The sequence below is a fragment of the Gymnoscopelus microlampas genome (assembly GCF_963454915.1).
Source record: "Gymnoscopelus microlampas genome assembly, chromosome: 19".
In the NCBI taxonomy this organism is placed as follows: Eukaryota; Metazoa; Chordata; class Actinopteri; order Myctophiformes; family Myctophidae; genus Gymnoscopelus; species Gymnoscopelus microlampas.
Genome location: NC_139956.1, coordinates 42,242,963 through 42,268,173, shown reverse-complemented (window position 1 = coordinate 42,268,173; position 25,211 = coordinate 42,242,963). Strand labels below are relative to the sequence as shown.

Genomic DNA, 25,211 nt, shown 5'->3' with positions numbered 1-25,211 from the left:
CACAATAAAAAAATATATATATAGCAGATCCACAAGCTCATAGCGCGGCACTATGAGCTTGTATATCTGCTATCTGAATACTGATAAGAAACAGTTTTGAACACCCGTTTCCACCCTACAGAGACAAAATACTACTACTGTTAAGTAAAAGTCCTGTATTCCAAATTTGACTTGAGTATAAGTACAAAGGTATTAGCATTCCAAATATACTTACAGTAGCAAAAGTAAAAGTACTCATTATGCAGAATGTCCCAGGTCATATAATCATATCATGTTATTGGACTATAAATATTGATTAACCAATTAAGCCCTATTTCATACTTCAGCTATTCGAAGATGAACCGTGAGTTTAGTCTTTTTGTTTTTTTCGTTTTTCTCCGCGCGGGCGGGGCTAGAGCAGCTCTGGGAGCACCCATTGTAATCCTGCGAAGGAAGTGCCAGATCGCTCACCGGAAACAAAAAAATGGCTCCCATCCGCTTCCTGTCTATTTCCTACTTTGAAACGCCTATATCTCCGAATCTGTTTCTCCGAATCTGTTTCCTGTGGGGAAAACTGGTCATGCGCGATGCGCGATCCCCCCCCGTTAACTCGCGGGGGAAATGTTATGGTTCCAGGCTGTAGCCAGGCTCATGGCACAACATGAATCGATGCTTTTTTTTGCGTGGATTTGCTTGTAACGCACGCGGAAGCTTTAAACAGCAAAGCGCAGTCAATGGGGAGAATGCTGGCACACACGGTAAGTTGTTATGAAAAAATGCTGGCACCCGATGTGTTAAGTAAAAGTACAAAAGTATTGGCATCAAAATATTAAAGTACCAAAAGTAAAAGTACTAATATTTGAAAATAGCAGATCTACAAGCTCACAACGTGTCGCGATGCGACGCGTTGTGAGCTTGTAGATCTGCTATTTTCAAATACCCTAGGTATAAAATAGGGCTAAAGTGGTTAATGTATGTTTTATAAAGTAATTTATATCTGCAAAGTAAATGGTAACTAAAGTTTTCAAATAATTGTAGTGGAGTAACAGTACAATATTTTCCTCTGAGATGTAGTGGAGTAGAAGTAAAAGCATTGCAAATTTGAGATACTCTAGTAAAGTAAAAAAGTTACTCGAAATTGTAATTAAGTACAGTACTCAAGTGCATGTACTTTACTTTCCACCACTGCGTAAAAGTACCTCAAAATGTACCTTCCACCAGCCCAGCACTAGCTCCGGTTTCAGTCCCAGAAAAATGTTCTGTCCACAAAGTTTAGCTTCCCTGTCTTCTGCGAATATTATTGGAAACCTGAGAAATATGTGTGGGATAAGCCCAAATCCAAAGGAAACGCAGGAATCATAGCATCACAGTGAAGCAGAAAACCTCATATCTCCATAGTTCATCTTTGTACAGTGGTGGAAAATGTACTCAAATGTTTTACTAAAATAACAGTATCAATACTGCTATGTAGAAGTACTCTGTTACAAGTAAAAGTCCCAATTTAAAAATGTAGTTGAGTAAAAGTACACAAATAATTGATATCAAAACTTAAAATACCAAAAGTAAAAGTACAAAAATGTTTGAAAATAGCAGATCTACAAGCTCACATGATATGTAGCCTATTTGGCCAAATATGTGTTGTGCCAGGGACCCCCAGAAGTGAAGATTAGTGTTGAAAATGTAAAAAAGAATATTCAAAGATTTGCACACACGTTCATTTTTTTTTTTCCGAAAACAGCAGATCTACAAGCTCATAGCACGACACGAAGTGACGCGCTTGTACATCTGCTATGTTTTGAATAGCCAAAGTATAAAATATGGTTAAAGTTGAAATGATTAAAGCTAAAATTATTTTTAGCCACTTTGAGAACCAATGCCCTATAGCGTCCCTATTCTGGGAGGAACATTTGGCCAAAATATACATTTACAATGAACATTTCTAATTAATAAAATGTAATTGTGTCCAATCTGTATGGTAGAGTATCTTAATACAATATCACTTATACAATTGGGGTGGTTGTATTTTGTCTCCCTGCTCGTCTATTGAGACATTTACATTGTGTCAAAGGTCATGCCTCACCTAGACATGGGATCTGACACGATCCAAAGTGTAAAATAATGCTTTTTGATTTTTAGCTAAAAAGCATTATTTTACACTTTGGCTATTCAAAAATAGCAGTTATACAAGCTCATAGCGCGGCACCGAGTGCCGCGCAACGAGCTTGTAGATCTGCTATTTTTGAGAATTTGTAAAAATGTGTGCAAATCTTTGAATATATATTTTTTTCAAGCTAACATTTGTCTCAAATCTTTGCTTCTGGGGGTCCCTGGAACAAAATATTTTGAGATGGGGGTCCTTGGCCAAATACATATACATTTTGGGGTCCTTGACATGAAAAAGTTTGAGAACCACTGACATAGTAACATACGTTTTTTTTTTCAAAAAAACTGTTTTTAGAAGACATTCTAAAAAAAACAGACATTTTGTAGAATCGGCCTCAGGTCTTAATGGGTTAAGAAGAGGTTGAGAATAAATAATAACTACACTCCATCTATTGAAACACAGGTTACTTTTTCTCCATATTTCCTGAAAAGTAACGGTTTTGGACATACAAGGTTTCCACCCGAACAGCGGCCGTACAGAGAATTTTTTGTTTCATACATTTTTTGTTTCCCTCGCAGATTGCATTTTGGATGCAGCACAGTGCGAGCATTGATAAGGAAAACATCCCCGCGGATTGGTTTGGCCCGCGCGTCTGCCAAGCACTTTACCCACGCAGGGCCAAACCAATGTAAACAACCAGAGGGGATTTTTTTGTTTTTTTGTTCCCCCGTCTCTCCGCTCGCCACTTTTGAACATAATCCCCCCCCGCTCTAATGGGAAGCTAACGATCCAATCAGGGCGAGCGGGGAGTCCCCCCGCGTCCCCCCCTTCCCCCCTGGCGAGGGCCCCGCGCCACGCCGAATGACGCACGCGGCACTTCCTGGAAGCCGGGCGCTCCGCGCAAAATGCACACGCACAATCTAGTGTCAGGTTCTGTAGATGCACAGCAGGGGGGCCCGGCCCGCCCTGTGTACGTACGTGCGTGCACACACAAGCAGTAGTGTGTGTGTGTGTGTGTGAGTGTGTTGTTTGCACGCATGGTCGCACACACACACATGTGTGTGTGTGTGTGTGTGTGTGTGTGTGTGTGTGTGTGTGTGTGTGTGTGTGTGTGTGTGTGTGTGTGTGTGTGTGTGAGTGAGTGACGTGTACACGAATGGTTGCGCAATCCACACACACACACGCACACGCACACACATACGCACGCATGAGCATGCACACGCACATACACGCACACACACGACCACTTGCAAGTATTAATTCATGATGAAAATCATGCACTTCAAACTGCGTTTACACTAATTTAACATGCACACAATTGAATCATTCACCGCACACACACGCACGCACACACACACACACACACACACGCACACGGCAGCAAATTAAGCAGCTATAATTGGACACAGGTGGACCATCCCATCTGCCACTTCTGTTCTCTATTTGTCACCCTGTGTCCTTTCATTCCATATCCTTCTCTCACCCCCCCCTCCCTCTCTCTCTCTCTCTCTCTCTCTCTCTCTCTCTCTCTCTCTCTCTCTCTCTCTCTCTCTCTCTCTCTCTCTCTCTCTCTCTCTCTCTCTCTCTCTCTCTCTCTCTCTCTCTCTCTCTCTCTCTCTCTCTCTCTCTCTCTCTCCCCCCCCCCCCCCCCCCTGGAGTCCCTGCAGAAGCAATCACCTCCTCATATAATCACTGCTTATAAATATAAGCTCAATAAAAGTATATGGGCTTCAGGTGGCAGGTGGGCCTAGAAGCAGGGTTGCCATGTCGTCTTATTATAAGCGACTTTGGGCTTGTTTCTCAAGTGTAGTTGCTTATTTGGGCCTGTTTCCTAAATGTTGTTTATGTTCTCAAACATTCATGTTCTCAAAACCTTTTCATGGCAAGGACCCCCAGATTAATATGTATTTGTGCCTGGCCCCCCATCTGAAAATATGTTGTGCCATTTTCTTTCACAAATTGTGTGAGTGAGTGAGTGAGTGAGTGAGTGAGTGAGTGAGTGAGTGAGGGAGTGAGTGAGGGAGTGAGTGTGTGTGAGAGTGTAATTTATGCATTTAGTTCAGTACTTCTCATACTTTTTCGTGCAAAATGATATGTATTTAGCCACGGACCCCCCATCTGAGAATATTTTGTGGTAGGGACCGTCAGAGAAAAGGATTTGTGTTTAACTCTTTGACTGCCAAAAACTGGAATTCCCGTCCGATGGTACTATGGCTATCATGGCCAATGACGGAAATTACGAAATTATTAAAAAAAATAATAATAATTTAATTGTTTTTTTTTTGTTTTTTTTTTTTTTTAATATATATATATTTTTTTTGGTCTTGTTTTTTTTTGTTTATCTCAAAGCAACTAGGAGATAACGCTATCCAAAAAATTGCTGCTCCATTCACTTCAATGTTAAAAATCAAACGGAGGAAAAATGCACCATTTTCGTGGCACTGGGACGACACAGTCTGAAATAAGTGTGGCAATGAAAGAGTTAAAAAAGATTCAAGTAAGGGGCACGGTGGCGCAGTCGGTAGCGCTGTCGCCTCACAGCTAGAAGGTCCTGGGTTCGATTCCCGCCAGGGACGCTGTGGGCGCTGGGGGCGTGTTCTCTCCTCCACGTCATCGGCGCCCATACCCTAGGTGGGGTTGGCGAAAGGGCCTACTCTGTGTGGAGTTTGCATGTTCTCCCCGTGTCTCCTAGGGTAGTTAATACCCTCACAAAAACATGTAGTAATCCTGGTCACTATACTGCCTCCCCCTGGTCAGCCGGGGCGCCTGATGGAGGAGAAGGGAACTGGTTGGAATAACGTGTTCCTTCCACGCGCTATGTCCAACCAGGGAAACTCCCCCCTGTTGGGTGATAAGAAGCGGCCTGCTTGCTCCTCATGCATTGAAGGAGGCATGAGCTTCAGCTTGGGCTCTCCCTAGGCTGGCAGAGGGTAGGTAGTGCCCAGGATTACATAGGCAATTGGCACTGGGTGAAAAAATGTGGGTTACAAAATCGTGGGATAAAAATTATATGAAAAAAAAAAAAAAAAAGATTCAAGTAAATCTAATTCAAAATTGTTTTTTTTTTTTTTTTTTAATGTCAAAAACAGCAGATGTACAAGCTCGCAGCTGTGAGCTTGTAGATCTGCTGTTTTTGAATAGCCAACATACTGTATAAATGGATAAAGTGGTTAAAATAATTGTGGTGCTATATTAACTATACTTTTGCTGGGGACCCCCTGGAATCCCCTCAAGGACCCCAGGGTGTCCCCGGAGCCCACTATGAGAGCCGATGATTTAGATTATCGTTTGTGGTCATTGCAGTCATTTCTTTGTACATTTCTGTAGTGTTTTGTATATTTAAATCTGCTCTGCACAAGTTTTGTTCACAAAGCCTAAGGCAAACAGTTATGTACGTTGTATATCGTCTCTGTCAGGTGGAAACCTCACATGTCCACAGCTGTTACTTTTCAGGATGCAAATTTAAAAACATCAAAAGTAGCAGACCTACTCGCTCGAAACCTACAAGCTCGTGGCGCAGCACCGAGTGCTGTTGCGTGCTGTTGTGAGCTTGTAGATCTGCTATACTTGAAAAATGCGCGCAAATCTTTGAATATATATATACATCTTTTTTAAAGCCAACATTTTTAAATCAAATCTTTCCTTCTGGAGGTCCCTGGAAAAACATATGTTGAGATGGGGTCCGTGGCCAAATACATAACATTTTGGAGATGGAGAAGTTTGAAAACCCACTGCCATAAAAAAAAAAACACAGACGTGCACTGACACAGAAGTGCTAGGTTCACCTCACCGTGCGTGTGCATTGTGAGGCGTGGGTGGGGGGGGGCGGGGGGGTGCACGGCTTGACCTTTACCCAGTGCTCTCCCGTGCTGAACACGCTAAACAAAGCAATCCGGTAACGCCTACGCAACCACCCTGAGGTCGGAAAACTCCTCGCCCCCGAAAAAACAATCCATACTAATATTAGCTATACTGATACCACTGAATGTCAGCTTGGGTTGACATTTTCAACTGATTGGGATTGCACACCAACCTTCAATTCAATGCTGGGCATTCCTTCCTTTTCCCCTATTCTGACGACACACACACACGCACACACACACACACACACACACACACACACACACACACACACACACACACACACACACTGGAAGGACAGACTGATATCGGGCAGAAACCTCTATATTTTAACTTTTTGTGTTTTTGTGTTAATTATTGCCCTACTTGATCACACGACAGCGTCACACAAAAGCATCAAATGTAGAAGATACATTTCTCGAAACGTGGCGTGATCTGCTACTGCTACTTTTGCTATTTTTGAATTTGAATCATGAAAAGTAACAGTTTTGGACCTAATGAGGTTTCCACACGACATAGACGATATGATTGATTTGTGTGCATTTATAACGTGGTCAAACGGAACTCCCCATTGCAACACAATGCAAAGTTCTTGTTTTTTTCTAATCATAACCCAACCCACTGTTATGCAAGATAATGTTCCTGCGTAAAATTGCGTGTGCTGCTAATCTCTTGTAACTTTGTTATGAAACAGTCAAATCGGTGATACAGTGTATCATATTGTCTTTATTTTTTCACGATTTTGTAACCCTATTTTTTCACCCAGTGCCAATTGCCTAAGCTGTAATCGTCGGCGCTGCTCTCCCTCTGCCAGCCTGGGGAGAGCCCCGAACTGAGCTCATACTTTCTTCAATGCATGAGGAGCGAGCAGGCCGCTTCTTATCACCTGACAGGGGGGGGTTTCCCCGGTAGGACGTAGCGCGTGGAAGGAACACGTTATTCCAAACAGTTCCTTTCCCCTCCATCGGGTGCCCCGGCTGACCAAAGGGAGGCGGCAAACTCCACAAAGAGAGGCCCTTCCGCCAACCCCGCCTAGGGTATGGGCACTGATGACGCGGAGGAGAGAACACGCCCACAGCGCCCCCAGCGTCCCCAGCGTGGACCTTCAAGCTGTGAGGTGACAGCGCTACTGACTGCGCCACCGTGCCCCCTGTATCATATCGTCTGTCAGGTGGAAACCGCATAATTTACTTTGCAGGATTCAAATCCCAAAATAGCAAAATAGCAGATCTACAAGCTCAAAACGTGTCGCGTTTCGAGCTTGTGCGGATCTGCTACTTTGAATGCTTTTGTGTGACGCTGGTAGGGCGTTAATTTACGAAAAAACACAAAAAGTGAAATCATGGTGATAAGAGGTTTCTGCCCGGCAACAACGATATTATATCACGGCTACGGGGGGGGTTAAGGCACTCCGCTGCACAATACTGTGACATAATCACAAAATACCATGGCCTGTATAAAACAGCTATATAGTTCCAACCATGCATTGTGATTGGCCCAGAGGCATTCGGAGATTTGCCAATGACCACAATTACACTAACACGGTGGTTCTCAAAGTTGAGTTCGGGACCCCCCCCAGGGGTCCTTGAGGGGTTTCCAGGGGGTCCCCAGCTAAATGATTGGTAACTCTGAAAGTGTAAAAATGAAACCGAGTGGAACCAAATGAACCCCTACGGCTCTGTTTGGTTAATTTGTACACTCTCAGATTGAAGCATCTCTCTGTGACAGTGGTGTAAGGTAACAATGTGTCGCGATGCTATTTTCAAAAGATTTTAATACATGTTATACATTTGAAAACATGAAATGGGACGTTCTGCATGATGAGTATGTTCTACTTTTGGTACTTTGACTACATTTTTGATACCAATACTTTTGTTCTTTTACTCAAGTACATTTTTAATTCCGGACTTTCAAGTGAGTATTTCTACACTGCAGTATTGATACTTTTACTTAAATAAAACTTTTGAGAACTTTTTACACCACTGCTCTGTGATATGGTTTGCACTGTTCCCGCTGGCGTTTAGTTGCCTATAGCAGTGGTAAACAATGGGGAATTGTGCAGTGCTACAAGCAAACTAATTTAGCAAAATATACCATTAACCAATATTTTTCGCAAACAAAAAAACAGATTTAACAAAAGTGCAGTGCTGTTGTATAAAAGCAATAAAACACTTGAGGTCGTGCTTTATAGTGGTAACTGGCAGGGCCGTGTGCAGCGGTTGGCGACGGCACTGCGTTTCGCGTCATGCCTATGCCGCAGCACAGCCGTGCCAATAACCACGACAAAGCACTCCCTCTCATGTGTTATTGCTTACGTAAGTCCTGCCTACAAAGGCAAACGGCAGTTAATATGTTTATATGTTTTAAAACCTAAAAAGGCCATGGTTGAAGTAGAGATTTCATTGCAACAACAAAAAAAACTATCAACAACATCAAACAAGATAGAAAATTGTGTTTTTTTGTTTCTCTCAGATTCAGCACTGACGCTGGAACAGCTAGTATGGCTTCGGTTAGACAGAATTATTCTCTTTTTGTCTCTCTCTGTCTTTGTCCGTCCGTCCGTCTGTCCGTCTCGCTCGCTGTCTCTCAAGCCGGTTTCTCGTCTTAAGGGGGACTACTGTATGTACTTCATGTCACGAAGTGACGCGCTATGAGCATGTAGATCTGCTATTTTTGAATTGCCGACATATACATGGATAGAGTGGTTAGAATGAGCGTGATGCTATATTAACACATTTTGCTGGGGAACCCCCTGGATCCCCCAAAAGGACCCCCGGACCCCAATTTCAGATGGCAGATGGCTATATTTGGTGCACGACACACAACCGAGCATAACTCACTTAAGCCACCGTTTCTTGGCCAAACGTCCCGCGGTGCAGAATCTCCTGCCAAGTGTGACCCAGTGATCACCCCTGTTCTCTGAGTCACCAACAGCTAATCTTTAAACCACAGCAACTAAATCAACAGCACGCAGCGCATGGGTCTCCCCAGTGTACTGCAATATATCATCGCTGTCGGGCAGTGGTGGAAAAAGTACTCACATTGTCTACTTAAGTAAAAGTGTCAATACTGCAATGTAGTTCAAAGTGTTACTTGATTAACAGTACAAAAGTATTGGCATCAAAATATACTTAAAGTACCAAAGTACTAAAATCTTTGAAAATAGCAGATCTATAAGCTCACAACGCGTCGCGATGCGACGCGTTGTGAGCTTGTAGATCGGCTATTTTCAAATAGCCTCTATAAAACAGGGCTAAAGTGGTTCATGTACTGTATGTTTTATATTTAAAAAAAAGCTAGCCTCCTTTCGTGTTATTCACAAAAGTAAATTTGTCTCGGCTTTCCGTTGCTTTTCTGATTGTTTTTCAAAAAACAAGCCACATTCAAACGACCATATCTCTGGAATGGAGGATCGCGACCAGACTTTTTTTTTCCTATACTTGTAATGAGAAAATGTTCTTAAATTAACGCCCTACTTGATCACACCTATAGCGTCACACAAAAGCATCAAAAGTATCAGATACGCAAGCTAGTAACATGGCGCGAAGCCTGCAGAACAGAAGAGCACATCTCTGAAAGCACTTACACGTCAAAACCTTGAGGCAGATGGGCTACAGCAGCAGAACACTCCTGTCAGCTAAGAACAGGAAAACTGAGGCTACAATAATTCACACAGGCTCACCAACATTGGACAAGAGGCTCTATGCACAGCAGCCATATTGGAAAGAAATTGGGCCTCTTCTTACTACCTTCACAGGTGTTACCAATGATACTAGTGAAGGCTCTGTTCCATTCTGGCCGGGGGTGCTGCTATTGTGCATGTTGACTCACTAGAAACACTCCATTTTGGTTCCCAAATGGCCCCTTGCGGTGGGTTGTGTAACTCTGAGAGTGTACAAATGGAACCAAATGGACCCGTGGTTCCATTTGAGGGTCCATTTGGTTCCATTTGCACACTCTCAGAGTTATGGGATTCCTTGAAAATAAGACGGCCACTATGCCACACTAAATGGAGCGGGGCCTTAATTAGTATTATTGGTAACACTTGTGAAGGAAGTAAGCAAGAGGCCCAATTTATTCCCAATATGGCTGCTGTGCATAGAGCCTATTGAAGACTCTGTTGAGTCTCGATTTCAGCTGCAATTATTTTACATAATCGTTTCTGTGTTGAACATTTTTCATACTGTACATTTTCAAATGTTAAAAAAAACAAAAATAGCGGATCTACAAGATGCACTGTAAGCTTGTAGATCATCTAGTTCCGCTGTTTTAACTTCTTTTAAGAATAAAATGATTAAATATCAGTAATATATTTGTATATTTGAGTTATTTGTCTTATCTGACCTGTGCAATGTTGTATTATGAAGCCTGAAAGGTAAACACTATAGTTTTTAGTCCCAATGTTCAATGCCAAAAACACACAATTGTCCACCGAACTACAGGTGTGAATCTGCCCAACGCGGTCCTGAAAAAAACAAAACAAGTCCAATAAATGACATCACATGAACGTACAAAACCACTAAACACAACATCAAATCCCTGCCCAAATATCAACTATAAATACACAAATTAAAGTGCATCACTAGCCTGCAGCTTGTTCCATTTAATCACATGGCAGCATTGGGTTGCTGCCATGTGATTGGATACAGATACACACAAAAACACACACACACACACACACACACACACACACACACACACACACACACACACACACACACACACACACACACACACACACACACACACACACACACACACACAGAGAGAGACACACACACACACACACACACACACACACACACACACACACACACACACACACACACACACACACACACACACACACACACACACACACACACACACACACACACACACACACACACACACACACACACACACACGGCATGCACGTTCATACACACTCGTTGATACAGGACATGCACGTACATACACACTCATAGATAAAGACACGTGCACATCGGCTTGTTCTTGGACAGTCTCATAAGTGCTACATGGGCGTGCCTGTTGCGTCAGTGTGTGTGTGTGTGTGTGTGTGTGTGTGTGTGTGTGTGTGTGTGTGTGTGTGTGTGTGTGTGTGTGTGTGTGTGTGTGTGTGTGTGTGTGTGTATAGACCTCTTCACATCTCACATCCTGTGTGTTCTGTCACACAGAGAGACACACCAACGCGTGCAGCACGCGCACATTTGCATTACTATACTTGTGCGGACAATGAACGGCTATTGACGGCTATTTTCACGTAGCCATTTGTGTCTGTTTTTCCCCGCCGTTTTTAAACCTTAAGAAGCTGAAAATAAGCGGATCTAAAAGCAGCGCGACACATTGTCAGCTTGTAGCTTTAACCACTTAAACCCCACTTATGTTCCCTCAGGGCTCTATACTAGTGTCTTTTCTGTTTTCTGCTATTGTGGGGAAAGCTTTCGCTGAAAACAGCCGACGACCTTGTCGATAGGCTATTTTCTGCGAAAGCTTACTCCACAATACGGATGCTGGGGTTTAAACGGTTGAGTGTGAATGTTTGGACCCCAGGAAGAGTAGCCTTGAGGACTAATGAGGATATGTAACAATCTAAAAAAAAATATATAGATTTGCTATTTTCGCTACGTGACACTGGCGTGCAACTAAGTAGCTATAAATCAGATATAAACCCATATAAACCTAAACCTAACCCCAACCTAAATATGTGTTCTAATTGTATGAGCCTAATCTGAGTTCCCAGAAGTTTTCGCCAGCTCTCGCATACAAACGGGAGGGGCGAGGAACTTCTAGGCCAGAGCCCTGGTATTTGTGGGCGGGATGTAACTTACGCTCAGAATCTGAGCGGACACGCCTCTCACCGGTCTGAGAGCTGTGCAACTCGTCTAAACAGTCCGACGAGAGGCAAACAGCAGTACACAACAATGGCGGCCGCAATTTCTCAAGGAGGAATTGCTTCCCGTCGCTCCTATTTACATGCAACACCCACTGCATGTGGATCCCGCCCCCTTTTCTTCACTGGCTGTTGATTTGAATCAAAACGCAGTGGCCGCGCCCCTGCTGTCCAAGCTCCGACGCAATGCCTCCCAGACTAGTATAAGCCTAACTCCCCAAATCATTTGAACCATAAAACAACAATTTCTCTTGTGAGGACCAGGACAATGGTACTCACAAGTATAATAATATAAGTATGCACACACGCACACGCACACTATTTTCTCTGTACATACTATCCACTTGCCTTTATTACAAATAACTCAATAACTTGGCATTGGAGGATTTTCCTCTTTTTTTCCTGGGGGGATTTAGACCAGATGTCCAAGAATGAGAATACGCACACACACACACACACACACACACACACACATTCTTCTTGTTACAGCTGGCACTCCATAGGGGGCACATACGGAGTTGGTCAAAGTGCAGGACAGAAATCACTAACTCTCATGCAGGCACACACTCTCTCTGTCACAAACACACACACACACGCTCATACACACACACACACACGCGCACGCACGCACGCACGCACGCACACACACACACACACACACACACACACACACACACACACACACACACACACACACACACACACACACACACACACACACACACACACACACACACACACACACACACACACGTTTGTATATACTTGTGAGGACATCAACACTTTAGGACAACCATGTTATGAATGCCATTTAAAAATAATAATTGCCATTTATAACTGTAAGCCTAAGGCTGCGACGCGTTGTGAGCTTATAGATCAGCTGTTTTTCGGTGCATGACACTGGCGAACAACTAAGTATAAATCATGTTGAACTCTAATTCCAACCCCTAAACCTAACCTCACCTAAATGTCTAATCCTGACCTGCATGTTTTTCTAATTGTAAACGTATGTCTAAAAAAGTTTTTTTTACTATAAAACAACCATTTGTCTTGTTTATAGTAGAATTTCTTAAAATTCTACTATACTTGGTCCTCGCAAGTATAGTAATACAAACACACACACACACACACACACACACACACACACACACACACACACACACACACACACACACACACACACACACACACACACACACACACACACACACACACACACACACACACACACACACACACACACACACACACACACACACACACACACGCACTCACTCCGCCTCTAACAAAAAGCTTGTGATTGCATTACCCCAGAAGGCTATAATTATGGCAGAAAGACGTAATCAAAGGTTGGACCAAGAATAACATGGACAGAGAAACAACTGGTGGTTGATTGGGGTGGTCTTGAAGCCACCTTCCAAAGGGGGAGGTGCAGGGTTATTATAGTTAGCTGAAACCAACCAAATTATGAAATAGCTGGAATAGGAATAAAAAAACATTTTAGTTAACTCATTCAGTGCCTGACTTATTTCTGGCAGTTTGGCTCGAGCGCCAGAGCCAAAAATACATTGTAAAAAAAAAAAAGTGCTTAGGAAGCGAGATACAGCCTTTTTCAGTAAGATGTTAAACAAGAAGTGAATGGAGCAGCAAATCTTCAAATCATGATAATCTTGGGTTCTGAAGATTTAAAAAAAAAAAAAAAAAAAAATGATTTTTTTTTTTCATGACGTCGGCGACGTCATTGGCACTCTGGGCTTATAAAAACGTGACGTCGGCGACGTCAATGGCACTGAATGAGTTAACTGAAATAAACATTTTAACAAGGCTTTGCCAAAAAAAATGATAGCTTACATAAACTGTATTGCGTCTTTACAAAACTAACTATAACTAACTACAAACATAGACAAAGTGTCCGTAGTTTTAGTCCATGCAATAAATAGCATATATATACACACGCTTGTAGATCTGCATTGTTTGCTATTTTTCGAACCTGGATGAATCTTGCCTGTAATCCCTATTACAAAGAAAACCTAACACAGAAACTAAATTAAAACTGAGCCTTTTGAAAAATGTTTTAACCCAACTAAACTAACAAACCTGAACTTTTCACATGAATCAAAACTCAACAGAATGTTGAAACAAAAAGTCATAACAAAATAATAATAAAAACTAATAAAAAATGCTACACTATAATAACCATGGGGTGGGGTAAGGTGTGTGTGTGTGGGGGAGCTTCTACTCAGATGTCATCATCACAGAGTGGGGTCAAAGGTTCGCAACCTTTGACCCCAAAGGTCAAAAGCGCCTCCAGTCTCCAGAGGTCACAGGGCTGACATTTGACCTGAGAACAAAGCGAGCCAGGGACCAAGATGTAATCTGACATCCAAACGTTGTCGCTTTTCTTTTTTTTGCTTTGCACCCTGTTATTAAAGTGAAAGGCTCCAGTCGGCCTTAAATTTACCATTTGTGTTTGTCTTGTTTGTAATAAAAAATAGAATAAAAATATCCGAACATTTAGGGAAAAAAGCTGCTGATATCCGCGTGCGTGTTGGGTTCCCAGGCTATAACATTGTATTTATACTCATGCACGTAAAATAGCCGATCTGCAAGACCATACAGCCAGATTTATACTCGCAGTGCATGAGCAACTGCACGCAAATAAGAATAACTCAGGCTCACCTCGAAGAGAAAAACATGTGTGTGTGTGTGTGTGTGTGTGTGTGTGTGTGTGTGTGTGTGTGTGTGTGTGTGTGTGTGTGTGTGTGTGTGTGTGTGTGTGTGTGTTAAAGGCAAATGGTACAGCAGCAGCACTTTGACCTACTTGCCCTCTCTCTCTCCTCTCTGTGTGTGTGTGTGTGTGTGTGTGTGTGTGTGTGTGTGTGTGTGGTCAGGGCATATAGCTGGTCTCTCTCAGGTCTGTGCTCTGTCAGCAAAGACCCACCAGCGACAAACCCCAGAGCAAACACTGCCTGCTTCAACGCACCACACACACACACACACACACACACACACACACACACACCTCATTACATTCATCACCATAATCTCAGCTTCCATGCTAGCCACAACGGTACGATACCTGATACTACCACAAATTAAGAGAGAAGGAGAGAGAGGGGGCAGAGAGAGAGAGAGAGAGAGAGAGAGAGAGAGAGAGAGAGAGAGAGAGAGAGAGAGAGAGAGAGAGAGATAGACACATACAGAGAGATATAGAGGCAGAGAGTGAGACACATATAGACAGACAGACAGACAGACAGACAGACAGACAGACAGACAGACAGAGAGAGAGAGAGAGAGAGAGAGACAGAGAGAGAGAGACAGAGAGAGACAGAGAGAGAGAGACAGAGAGAGACAGACATAAAGAGGGAAAGTGAGAGAACCGCGTGCCTCACCTCGTAAGCGTTCTTGATGTTGAGGGGCTGTCCCGTGGCGGCCACATGGCCCACGATGCCCTTGTTCCACTCCAGGCGGATGCAGCTATTGGACGACTCCTCCAGCGTGGAGCCCTCCGCCACGTCGAACAGACGGCTCACCAGGAACTTCCTGTTGGAGCTGTCCTCCCCCACCTGCCGGGAGGAAGTGACATCACACCACGTGCTGTTAATCGCCGAGTCATCGCAGGGAGGTTTTGCATAGCCACACGCAGCAGTGGTTATTAATGTTTCTTTTTGTGCCCCAACAAATGTTTAACATTTTTTCCAAATACCCCACATTTTATTTAAAGATTTGTTTTTAAATAGCAGATCTACAAGTTTGTGTGGCCTATAGTCCCTTCTTTTGGGCTTGTTTTCATAGACCTGATTGCTTATTTCTCTTGCCAAATCTGGCAACACTGCTACTCATATACTGTGTTGGCGGTGCCCTGGAATGAATCCATGAATGAGCTACCCAGACAAAATATAAACTCATTTAGCTGGGGACCCCCTGGAACCCCCTCAAGGAACCCTGGGGCCCCCCGGACCCCACTTTGAGAACCACTGACACAAGAGGACAATCACGCGTTCCTAATATCTTCTTGGAAACAGTAACTCTCTATGGAATGAAACGATACAAAACAGTGCATGTTTAGCAGTAGTTCATTTCGAAATCAAAAATGTTTTAAAACATTAAAAAATGAATAATCATATTAACGGTTTTGGACATACAAGGTTTCCACCCAACGGTGACATAGGACAATGTCAGAATGACACTAACATGTTTGTTGTTTGGTTGCTTGGCAACCACAGACTTTGCGCTGTATTTCGGTCCAATTTCACCTCTGTAATGACACAGGATTGTGCCAAATACTCCTGAAATGCATTGAGAAACTAGGTCTTAGAATTCATACACTCAAGTCTGTATATCAACTTGAGTATAAAAACAGATTTTATACTTAGACTACATTGTGAGCTTGTAAATCTGCTATTTAAAAAAATATAATAATCTTGAAAAATATTTCACAGTTTGGAATAATTTGGAAACATGTGAAGAACACAAATCTCCCCTTATCGGGGTCTCTACCAAATCATTTCAGATGGGGGGGTCCCAAATTATCAATGTAGGTGTGCTTGACATGATGAGATGTCTTTGGCTATTCAAAAATAGCAGATATACAAGCTCATGCTATTTTTGAAAGATCTTGAAAATGTGTGCAAATCTTTGAATTTATATATATATTTTAAAGGGAACATTTGTAACTCAAATCTTTGCTTCTGCGGGTCCTTGGAACAAAATATTTGGAGGCAAAAATGTGTTCTAAATCCTAACAGTATGTTACTATATCAGTGGTTCTCAAACTTTTTCATGTCAAGGACGGTAGGACCCCACACATGATTTGGCCGCGGACCCCCCATCACAAAATATTTTGTTCCAGGGGCGCCCAGAAGCAAATATTTCAGTTAAAAATATTCACTTTAAAAGAATATATATATTCAAAGATGTGCACACATTTTCACAATTTTTCAAAAATAGCAGATCTACGAGCTATGAGCTTGTATATCTGCTATTTTTGAATAGCTAAAGTGTAAAATAATGCTTTTTAGCTCAAATCTAAAAAATGTAGCTTTAACGGGGTAGGCTAAATGGCATACTATTGTTCTGTTGAATTGCACTTTGAATGTGAACGACTCTTGGGTTGAGAAACACCGAACATGTCTGTCTTCATACAGCGACTAGTAATAATACTCAGATGTGATTCAAACAAGGGGTCAAACTTAAATCAGTGTCCCACACAAGCCTCAAGAGGCCTTTTATGTTCGGCTCTGCCATCGCCGTGAGGGAGAATTCCTTATTAAGTGCTCCACAGGGTCGAGTTAAAGTGAGCTCAAATAAAAATAACCATAACCCCACATTATATATTTTAACAGTCATTTGGGAGGACATGAGCGACACAAGTGTAGAATGTTTTAAAATTAGCCATATGAACCCTAGCAGTCCCTTTTTGGCCATGTCATAATGACGTGAGCTTGTAGATTTGCTCGAGTCCTTACTAATACCAAGAAAGTGGAGCAAGTATTTCTCCAGTTCTTAACCCATTAAAACCGGGAACGCATCTCTGTAACCACTTAAACCATTACTTCATGCTTTGGCTATTCAAAAATAGCAGATCTACAAGCTCATAGCGCGGCACAGAGTGCGAGTACCGAGTGACACTTTCATTGGCCAGTCAATCAACTCGAACAAAACCAAAATACAGCCAGAGGGATGTGTCTTTCTGCAGGGAAACACACCAGCACAATAATATAGTGGCTGATAGTGGAAAATAAGGGCTAAAATATTGATATGCATAAAACATGGTTAAAAGTTACATATTGTGCACGTAACGTAACCATGTCAAAACTCAACATGAACGAGAAAAAAGTACATTTAAAGTAATACAAGGCAGGTCCACAAATAACGATTTTTAGCAGCCTCTGCTGGTCACTACCGTCACTGCATGTATGTAGTGTAGTCCTGCATTACCCAGAATTCCATTTGTTTTCACCGGAAGGCGGAAGCGTTTCAAAAAGCGTTCTTTTAATTGTTTTATATTATCTACGGATCGTTTCTTTTAGCCAGTGGAGCATTAGTTACCGTGAGCTGTGTTTTCTTTTGCTGCTGTTTTTCCATCTTCAAATCCTATAATGTCTTAAAAACAGCGTGAGATTCCTTTTTGTTATTAACGCGGTAGTTCCTGGCCAAACAGGAAACCGGTGCGGTAGTTCCTGGCCAAACAGGAAACCGGTGCATTTCCGTTTTCTGGCCGGATGACGTCATTCTCACGGGAAAGAAGCCCCTGTCAACTTTTAGTAGAAAATATGTTTATAAAAGGCTTTCGGGGGTGAAATTCATGGAATGGGTGTTGTGAAACATTTGCCACTCACAAAAGATATAAAATTGAACTTAGTTTTTTGGAAACAGTTACCTAGTATTACTTTAACTATACAATTGGGGGCTGGCCGATACGGGTGAGCGCTTTCGGTCGGACTGGCCATTTGTTGCGTGTCACTCGACCCTACGCTCTCTGTCCATGTTTCCGGTCTCTCTCCAACTGTACCTGTCAAATTAAGGCTCAGAATGTCAACTCAGTGCACAACCACTTTGAAGTTCAAAGCGGTTGTGCACCCCAACCCCGCCATGTCTATGTCTATAGCCCCCTTGTGTGTATGCATGTCTGTGTTTTGAGCTCACACACAATTTCTAGACATGTGGATAAGGACGAATGGAGGCAACTTGTCTACTACGCTGTGTCAGAAGTAAACCGATTGTAACACTTTTTTATTGGCCACCGGTAACCACCCCCCTGCTCTCATTAAGTCTTTACCCATTAGTCAGTTTTACAAACTGAGAAGAGTCTGTTCCTCGACTGAGGATTTTATAGAGAAATCATCTGAGATGAAAGCCAGGTTTTGCACAAGGGGTACTCATTGGATATGCCTCGATAAAGCATATGCACAGGTTCTAAATAAGCCTCGTCCTGAGTTGTTGAAAAAAAGGAGAACAAGTCTCCTGTAGCATGTGTCATGTCATATTCTTCACATTCTCATAAGAAAAAAAATGTTATTTAAAGAACACTGGCATATTTTAACCTCTGACCCTCAATTGACTTCACTGTTTAAATTCCCAACAATGTTTTCCTTTAAACAGGGAAAGAATGTGAGAGACCATCTTGTGCACTCTGACTTCCAGTCTCCCAAGTTCACACGATGCGACGCATTGTGAGCTTGTAGATCTGCTATTTTCAAGAGATGTGTATACATTTGAAACATTTAAATGGGACAGTCTGCATAATGAGTACTTTCTACTTTTGGTACTTTAAGTACATTTTGATACCAATACTTTTGTACTTGCACTCAAGTCAATTTCGAATTCCGGACTTTTCCTTGTAACGGAGCATTTCTACATTGCAGCGTTGATACTTTTACTTAAGTAAAACATGCGAGTACTTTTTCCACCACTATTATATTTCCCCACCCATCCCATGCAGCGGCCATAGCCTACCAGGAACAGCGAGTAGCGGTCGGCGGCGATCATCTCGTTGATGTGCAGGAAGATGCGGTGGCAGAGGGACGTCACGTCCAGGTGGCTGGACACATCCCGCACCAGCTCCAGCAGCCGGGCGCAGCGGTCCCCCTCGCTGATGCCCCCCTCCCAGCTGCCCCCACCGCCCCCTCCTCCTCCTCCTCCAACACCCCCAAATCCTCCTCCTCCTCCTCCCATGCCCTCGCCCATGGTCTGGGCGCGCAGGTGGTGGTGGGGCGGCGGCGGTGCCGTCGGCTCCCGGTCGGAGTCGCTCACGAAGGTCAGCGAGCCCTCGGCGTCCTTGACCACGATGGGCCTAGAGATAGATAGATACATACATAGATAGAGCTTTATTTATCTGGCGGGGGGTGGGGGTCAGTTGTTAGAGGCAGCACAGCAGTTAAAGGAGTAGTTCACCCAAAAAAGTACTTATTTTCTATCAATTACACACCCCATGAAGCCTTGAATTCATGGAGATTTATTTATTTTTGTCGCATTCCTAAGCCCGGCGGTCTCTCCGGTAGGAGACTCAAAAGAGACTCTTTGAGTCTCCTACCGGATACATTAGCATCTTTCCGCCGGTAATCAAATTATTGGCTTGATGGTGGCGGTGAAGGAGGGCGTGCCGGAGGATGCCGCCGGAGAATTGAAAAATAGCAAAAAGTGCATCGCACTGTGGCGCGTTTTGAGCTTGTAGATCGGCTATTTGTGCTACTTTTGTGTACATAGAATGGTGAATGACGAAAAAAGTTAAAATACAGAGATAAGAGGTTTCTGACAGTATATGCAATGTGGCCCTCTGGAGTGAGTGTGGAAATATAGTGGCCCTCTCCATCATCAAAGTTGCCAACCCGTGCCCTAGTCCTTCACAGCAGTCCTTATGCAGTATAGTTGTACTGGGTATAATAATACCTGAGGGGCCGGTCGAACTCCGAGGCGGAGATCTTGCGCGTGGGGGTCCCGGGGGCGGGGCTGGCGGGGGACGGAGAGCGCCCGTCGTGCAGGGCGAGCGCGGAGGAGGGCAGGAACGTGATGGTGGCGGTGAAGGAGGGCGTGCCACCGGAGGACGCCGCCGCCGGAGAAGGGCAGGGGTCCGAGGAGGAGGAGGAGGAGGAGGACGACGACGAAGGGTGGTGGTGGTGGTGTTGGGGGGCCGCGCTGCCACCGCGCACCGTCAGAGCAGGGTGGTGGGCTTCTTTGGGCGAGGCGGGCTGGACGGTGTGGACGCGCTCAGCGAACCAGGCGTTCACCATCTCCCTGTTGGGACACAGAACACAATGGGTTAAAGGGATAGTTCACCATTTATTTCCCTGTTGGACACAGAACACATGGGTTAAAGCTAGGCATGTAACAATTTATCGTAAATCGATTAAAATCGATCCAAACTGATGGAGGGGAAAGGAACTGGTTGGAATAACGTGTTTCTTCCACACGCTACGTCCTACCGGGGAAACCCCCCCCCCCCTGTCAGGTGGTAAGAAGCGGCCTGCTCGCTCCTCATGCATTGAAGGAGGCATGAGCTCAGTTCTGGGCTCTCCCTAGGCTGGTAGAGGGAGAGTAGCGCCCAGGATTACATAGGCAATTGGCACTGGGTGAAAAAATGAAAATTTAGGGAAAAAATAATCGATTCAAACTGGTGACAATTTCAACCGATTTAATAAATAATGTATCGCAATGCAAAGAGCAAAGGGCACGTAAAAAAAAAGAGAAGAAAATATAGGATCAGACTTGTAAGATAAAAACTGTATTGAAAAGAGGATAAGAGAAAACACAGTATCGTAAAACAATGAAAGAGAGGAAAATACTGGATTTGTGTAAGAGAAATAATAAAAGAATCATGAACCCAGTATCGTGATTCGAACGAGTGAAGTGAATCGTTACATGCCTACAGTAACAGTAATTTAACTCGTGAGAGCGTAAAATGAAACCAAATGGACCCGTAAGTTAAAGCTCTATAAGGGTTCATTTGGTTACCAACTCTTCCATCATTCAGCTGGGGGACCGCGAGGAACTTCCTCAAGGACCACTGGTGGTCCCCGGACCACTGGTTGAGAACCACGGCCCTACTTGATCACACAGGACAACAGCGTCACGAAAGCATAACAAGTAGCAGATCCGCAAGCTCGAAACACGGCGAACTTACGATAAAACAAAAAAAAATCACACCATGTGTGAAGAGAGTGGTGCCTTTGTGAGCCCCGTATTGATGTTGTCATCAATTTTTGTTTATTGGACATACATACGGACGGAAACACAGACAAAGTCGGAGATAGGAGTGGTTGGCACCACTCAAAAAAGGTTAGAATATGGAGTTAAGAGGTTGTTCTGCCCGACGGCAGCGATAATGTGCGTGCAAATGTACATTAGATGGAGAGAAAGGGAGAATGAGATTTTCGAGGGTGAGTGGGTGCGTTTGCACGTCTGTATTGCCAGCAGTGCACAGCAAACGTGGTGATTTTGCTGGAACAAATCAAAACGTGTGTGTGTGTGTGGGTGTCAAGGAGAGGAGGCGCGTTTGTGTGCGAATAACAAACCGTAACGTAATTACCGATGCTCTCTCCAATCAGCCGACACTTTGTCCGGTCAATCCGCACGCAAACAACATCAAAACACACACACACACACACACACACACACACACACACACACACACACACACACACAAACACTTTGTGACCAATAAACACTGCTGCAGCATAACAGTATCGCAACGTGAGCTGCTACACACAAGTGCTCGCACGCGCTCGCACGCACGCACACGCGCACACACACACTTTACTTGTGAGGACATCAACATTTTAGGATGGTGATTTTATGAAAGCGTCATAACCCTAAAGCCAAACGTTATTTGCTATTTTCGGGGCATGCAATTAAGTACAATTCTGGCCTAACTCCAAAACGAACACGTACACCTGACCTCTAAGTGCCTATAAGCATTATCCTAGCGAACGCCAACCTGAATATTTCCCCAATTGTAAGCCTCTATAACACTAATCATCTGCCATAAAACAACCACTTCTCTTGTGAGGACCAGGAAAATCGTCCTCACAATGTCTTGTTTCTCAAATGCTGCTATATAATCATGAGGACATTTGGCCTCACAAGTAGAGTAATACAAGTACTTTTGAAAATAGTCGATCTACAAGCGCACAAAGTGTTGCAAAGCGATGTGTTGTGAGCTTGTAGATCTGCGATTTTCAAAAGCTTTTTTTTTATACATTTTGAACACTTGTGAAATGGGAGATTCTGCATAATGAGTATACTTTCTACTTTTTGGCACTTTAAGTACATTTTGATCCGATGCTCTTGTACTTTTCCTTGTACAGAGTATTTCTGCATTGCAGTCGTGACACTTGAAAATGTAGTACTTCTTCCATCACTGACTGACACACACACACACACACACACACACACACACACACACACACACACACACACACACACACACACACACACACACACACACACACACACACACACACACACACACACACACACACACACACACACACTGTGGCAGTTCACCCTGCCACTGACACCACATCATAACCACACCAACACTACACAATACACCATACACACAATAGCCCGGTTGCATGCTAGGATAGTTTGGTGGGTGCACACACTAAACTCCATTTAACAGCTTTTAGTATGTTTCCTGTATTATTGTTCTTTTCTCATATGACGTAAATGATTTCACCCAACACAGGGTTAAAGGGTAAACTTGTTCTTTATTTTTTAAGTTGCAGGGAATGTTCTTTTGGCAAATGTTTGACTGTTTTTTCTTTCTCTTACCACAGTGCTTCCTGGTTCTGGGCAGTGACGAAGGACCCGAGTGTAGCTGCAGGCAGCCTTTTGTAGAGCCTTTTGTAGTGAGCATGCTCAGTCCATACCTGCTGCACCATACCAACTGTGGGTTTGAGTAAAATGGGGTATTCTAATTGTTATTATGGATTAGTATTATTATTGTGGGAAATGTGGTAATGTGAGGACACTTCAAATGTGTTCAATGTGAAATATAATGTCTTTGAACATAGATGAAATAACTGGTTTATGTGTAAATGTATTGAGTCAATTGAGATTGGTATGGTCCAGTGGGAGGGGCTTAGCCTTTAAAACAAGGGTGCCTACCAGTCAGTGAAGGGCTGTCATAGGGAGCAGACCTAGAGCCAATCGGGCCAGTATTGTATTTTTTTGTAATGTATTTGTTTTTCCCTGGGACTTTCTAAAAAGGGCAAATAAAACACTTGTTTTGCACCTACGGACTGTGTTCGATTCCATTAATTGTGCCATATCCTACCCACACTGGGACAAAGTGTGACACACACACACACACACACACACACACACACACACACACACACACACACACGCACACGCACACACACAGTGACGCAGGAGGAGGGTCGGGGGTTTGAACATACTCAGTTCAAACGAGCGTGTAACGCACGCGGAACGCATGCACGCGTGCGCTTTGGTTCTAAAATGCCCTATGCATCCCGCACACACACACACACACACACACACACACACACACACACACACACACACACACACACACACACACACACACACACACACACACACACACACACACACACACACACACACACACACACACACACAATAAATCTCCTCTCTGGAGTCAAGCACGAGCACTTAAACACAGCAAATCAATGAAGCGAGTTTAGCGAGTTCATGTCCCGATGTGTGTTTCTTTCTCTCTGACAGTCAAAGGGCTCTGTTCACCTGAGCAGCAGCTCAGCAGGCCCTCACAGTGAGGCCTGCAGGCAGTAAAAGTCACCCGCCATGAAATTAGCCACGGTTTCAGGACAGATCGGGCCACGAGCCAGCCCCCCAAAAAACACAGCTCCGTATGGGCCAGGATGAGAGTGTTTAGTAGTGGAGGAAGAAGTACAGATATTTTACTTCAGTAAAAGTAGCAATACCACAATATAAAAATACTCGGTTACAAGTAAAAGGCCTGTGTTTAAAATGTTACTTGAGTATAAGTACAAAAGTATTGGCATCAAAATATACTTAAAGTACCGAAAGTAAAAGTACAAAATGTTTGAAAATAGCAGATCTACAAGCTCACAACGCGTCGCGATGCGATATGAGTTCAAACCAATATCACGGTTATTTCAATCTTTTGCCTTGATTATTGAATTTGATTTATTAAATGGTTTTAAAAGTGAAAATTTCCGCATGCTACCATTGTACAATGAGGTATAACGCAGGGTCAAGTGGTGAATCAGATTACTCGATTTAGTCAATTTAAAAATAAATCTAGTAGAACCTTTTCATGTAGATTTGTTGATTACAGTATATATCAACGAAAGTCTACCATGAAAATCTTTTGAAAATACTAGATCTTGCAAGCTCACAACTCGCCGCAAAGCGACGTGTTGTGAGCTTGTAGATCTAGTATTTTCAAAAGATTTTCATTCATTTTGAGAACGTTTTAAATGGGACATTTTGCTTATTGAGAACTTTTACTTTTGGTACTTTAAAGGGCAAGACCACTTTGGTAGAGGTTTGGGTTGTGTAGTTACCTTGCCATGATGTAACTCCAAAGGTGGGCAAGAAATACAAAATGATTGCTCCATTGATTAGAAATTGATAATTCAAAATATGCTCCTCATTGACTTACATTGTACGGTAGAACAGCTCTCAAAGTCACTCTTTTAGCACAAAAACGAACGCAAACAAAGTTGATTCAGACAATATAGAACATCGCCAAACCCAGTACTGTTTTTTTTTTTAATAAAAATGTCAACTTCCTGTTGATTTTGCCATTTTTAATAAGTAGAAAACCCGGACTGGATCGGCGGATCCGGATCCAGATCTTCAAATAGTAAAATCAACAGGAAGTTGACATTTTTATTAAAAAAA

The 25,211-nt window shown here is 43.2% G+C and overlaps 1 protein-coding gene across 4 annotated transcripts in view; it reads right to left on the bottom strand.

The window, feature by feature from the left end:
* The window catches only part of pde5ab (phosphodiesterase 5A, cGMP-specific, b), a 168,865-nt gene that overhangs the window by 64,594 nt on the left and 79,060 nt on the right, over positions 1-25,211 (bottom strand). For all 4 annotated transcript variants that reach the window (XM_084043454.1, XM_084043453.1, XM_084043455.1 and 1 more), the window contains 3 exons: positions 20,229-20,573; positions 19,296-19,632; positions 15,230-15,403 (listed from right to left, as the gene is read on the bottom strand). In XM_084043454.1, the coding sequence (XP_083899580.1) occupies positions 15,230-15,403; positions 19,296-19,632; positions 20,229-20,573 (856 nt within the window). The remainder of the gene's footprint in view (positions 1-15,229; positions 15,404-19,295; positions 19,633-20,228; positions 20,574-25,211) is intronic.